Source organism: Camelina sativa, chromosome 11 (genome assembly GCF_000633955.1).
Source record: "Camelina sativa cultivar DH55 chromosome 11, Cs, whole genome shotgun sequence".
In the NCBI taxonomy this organism is placed as follows: Eukaryota; Viridiplantae; Streptophyta; class Magnoliopsida; order Brassicales; family Brassicaceae; genus Camelina; species Camelina sativa.
This window is the reverse complement of record NC_025695.1, coordinates 35,782,309-35,784,520: the sequence shown is the minus strand read 5'-3', so window position 1 is coordinate 35,784,520 and position 2,212 is coordinate 35,782,309. Positions and strand designations below refer to the sequence as shown.

Below are 2,212 nucleotides of genomic sequence, written 5' to 3'. Positions count from 1 at the left end.
AAAAAAGACTTATATAGGAACGAGGAGAAAACCTGAAGATAAATTTTCTGCTGATGCTTCCAAGGGCACCCAACAACCATTTTGTTGATGTTCATATCCATCACAAGAGGTACTGCAAACTTGACTTCCTCTGGCTACACTAAAAATTAAAGGTAATAGAAAGTCAAATGCATACAATGCGTCTTACTTCACAAAGAATCTTAAGAGCAATATATACCTTGTCAACTCCTGAAGCCATTTGCATTTCAATTCCCTGAGAATAGAGGAACGAGAAGAACATTAACAATGATTACAATGGAAGTTCTAACTAAAAATGGTGGTTACAGTTGACAAGCCTAACATTAAACGGAAACAATATAACACACCAAACATTTGCTATGAAGGTGTAAATGCCTGCATGATACCTTGCGAGTTAACACGGTACTAATCTCAAACTTGACGCGATCATCATCAACTTGGCCGACACGCCTTCTTTGGTAGGCCACATATTGATCCCTAAACAATACATTGCTCAAAGAGAAACATCGATTACTCAAACGCAAAAAAAGATAAAAAAGAAGCCTAAATAAAAAGGGTTAGATTTGAAGGAAACCACCTCAATCCTTGAATGAGAGCAAGCAACCGCGTGGAATCCTCGTTATCCCACTCAGACAAAGCCTTCTTCAGCGAAGATATATGATCATCATCATCAGAAGTAATAGTGCTAGTACACGGCATAAAATCTTCATCGTCGGGTCCAAATACGAAATCAGGAGGATCAAATGCATACTCTGAATTGTAAATAACATCCCCTGCCGATACGATATGAACACGAAATTAATAAAAAGAACTTCAGCTTCAAAATTTAACCAAAAATCGCCGAAGAGAAAAAAAAAAAACAACTTACATTTAATCGTTTCAAGACAGTAAGGTATCACCAAAGTAAAGCGATCGAGGATCTTGGGATTAATCTTGTTACCAGACCAGACATTTTCAATCTACATGGAAACAAAATCGGGACTATTACGACTTATGAAACCCTAATTCTCTGAACAAATTGAGGAGATGATTCGAAGCTTGAATCCGGTTTGAAATTGGGCGATGTTATTATTACCTTGATGGAATCAGGAGAGTGATTGAGTAAGTAGTGGAGCTGGTCTGCGATTAGAGGTGGGAATCCTTCGAACGCCATGGGAGGGATCCGGCGGTGGTACTCACGCGCTACCGAGTGGTGGAAACTGGAAAGTTCTTGGAGGTACGGTTAGGTTGGGGTAGACTCAGTAGAGAGATTGAAATGGGCTCACACGATTCATCCACCGAAATTTTTTACATGGGAAATGGTGAGAGACCAATGTGGTTTTAAAATCTTTTTAATAAACCCAGTTTTTACTTTTTTTTTTTTATCGTAATTATAATTTATAAACAAGGCAATCTGTACTTCATTTTTATAGGCACTGTCAAAACTCAAAAGGGGCTTTGTACTTAGAAACAGTGACTTTCAAACTCTTGTTCTGAGTATGTATGGAACAAAAACATTAATTGTACTCTTGAGTGTTTAAGGTTGGGCAAACACGTCAATGGAGTTTCAAAATTGTTCCACTTTTCTCTTTCACCCTTCAGTAAATTGAGGAAACCTTTAAATTAATGAGTCTCCCAACAAAAATCACATTTTGCTACGCGTTTTTCTTTTCTTAGCATTTTAGCAAAGAGATAGAGAGAGAGGAGTAGACAGATAGGGAGAGACACATTCTTGTTTAATTGTTTGTTTGAAGTAATTTCTATGCAATTCAGTCTTATAAGAGAATCTATTAATAATATAACTTACACTAACAAAATTATTACGAGATCGGCATAGAAGCCCACAAGGAGATTGTGTTATACATGTTAAGAGTTGCATTCGCAACTTTTAACCACATTCATCTTCCTCTAAGATGTTGTGTAATAAGTGTCAACATCCTATACACTTCACCCTTGAGTTCGTTCTTCTTGTCAGCATTCACAAAGACACGACCTTGGTCTCTAACTTCAATCCAACTACATCCTGTGACACGCTTTAAACCCATTTCCTTCATCTTCCTCCTTATCTCTGACACATTCTGCCACTTTCCCGCGGCAGAGTAAGCATTTGAAAGCATTACGTATGATGAAACATCTCTGGGATCCATCTCCAAGATCTTAGACGCTACTAATTTTGCCAGACGCTTGTTTGAGTGAATCTGGCATCCCCCAAGCA

The 2,212-nt window shown here is 38.0% G+C and overlaps 2 protein-coding genes across 2 annotated transcripts in view; both read right to left on the bottom strand.

Annotated features, from left to right (window-relative positions):
* The window catches only part of LOC104725243 (BRCA1-A complex subunit BRE), a 3,076-nt gene extending 1,732 nt beyond the window's left edge, over positions 1-1,344 (bottom strand). The window contains exons 1-6 of the mRNA XM_010443868.2: positions 1,094-1,344; positions 887-977; positions 596-791; positions 405-495; positions 218-253; positions 33-134 (exon numbers count right to left, since the gene is read on the bottom strand). Of these exons, the coding sequence (XP_010442170.1) occupies positions 33-134; positions 218-253; positions 405-495; positions 596-791; positions 887-977; positions 1,094-1,171 (594 nt within the window). The 5' untranslated portion in view covers positions 1,172-1,344. The remainder of the gene's footprint in view (positions 1-32; positions 135-217; positions 254-404; positions 496-595; positions 792-886; positions 978-1,093) is intronic.
* Positions 1,896-2,212, bottom strand: part of LOC104728657 (pentatricopeptide repeat-containing protein At5g42450, mitochondrial-like) — a 4,172-nt gene continuing 3,855 nt past the window's right edge. Inside the window, exon 3 of the mRNA XM_019232038.1 lies at positions 1,896-2,195. Within this exon, the coding sequence (XP_019087583.1) occupies positions 1,896-2,195 (300 nt within the window). The remainder of the gene's footprint in view (positions 2,196-2,212) is intronic.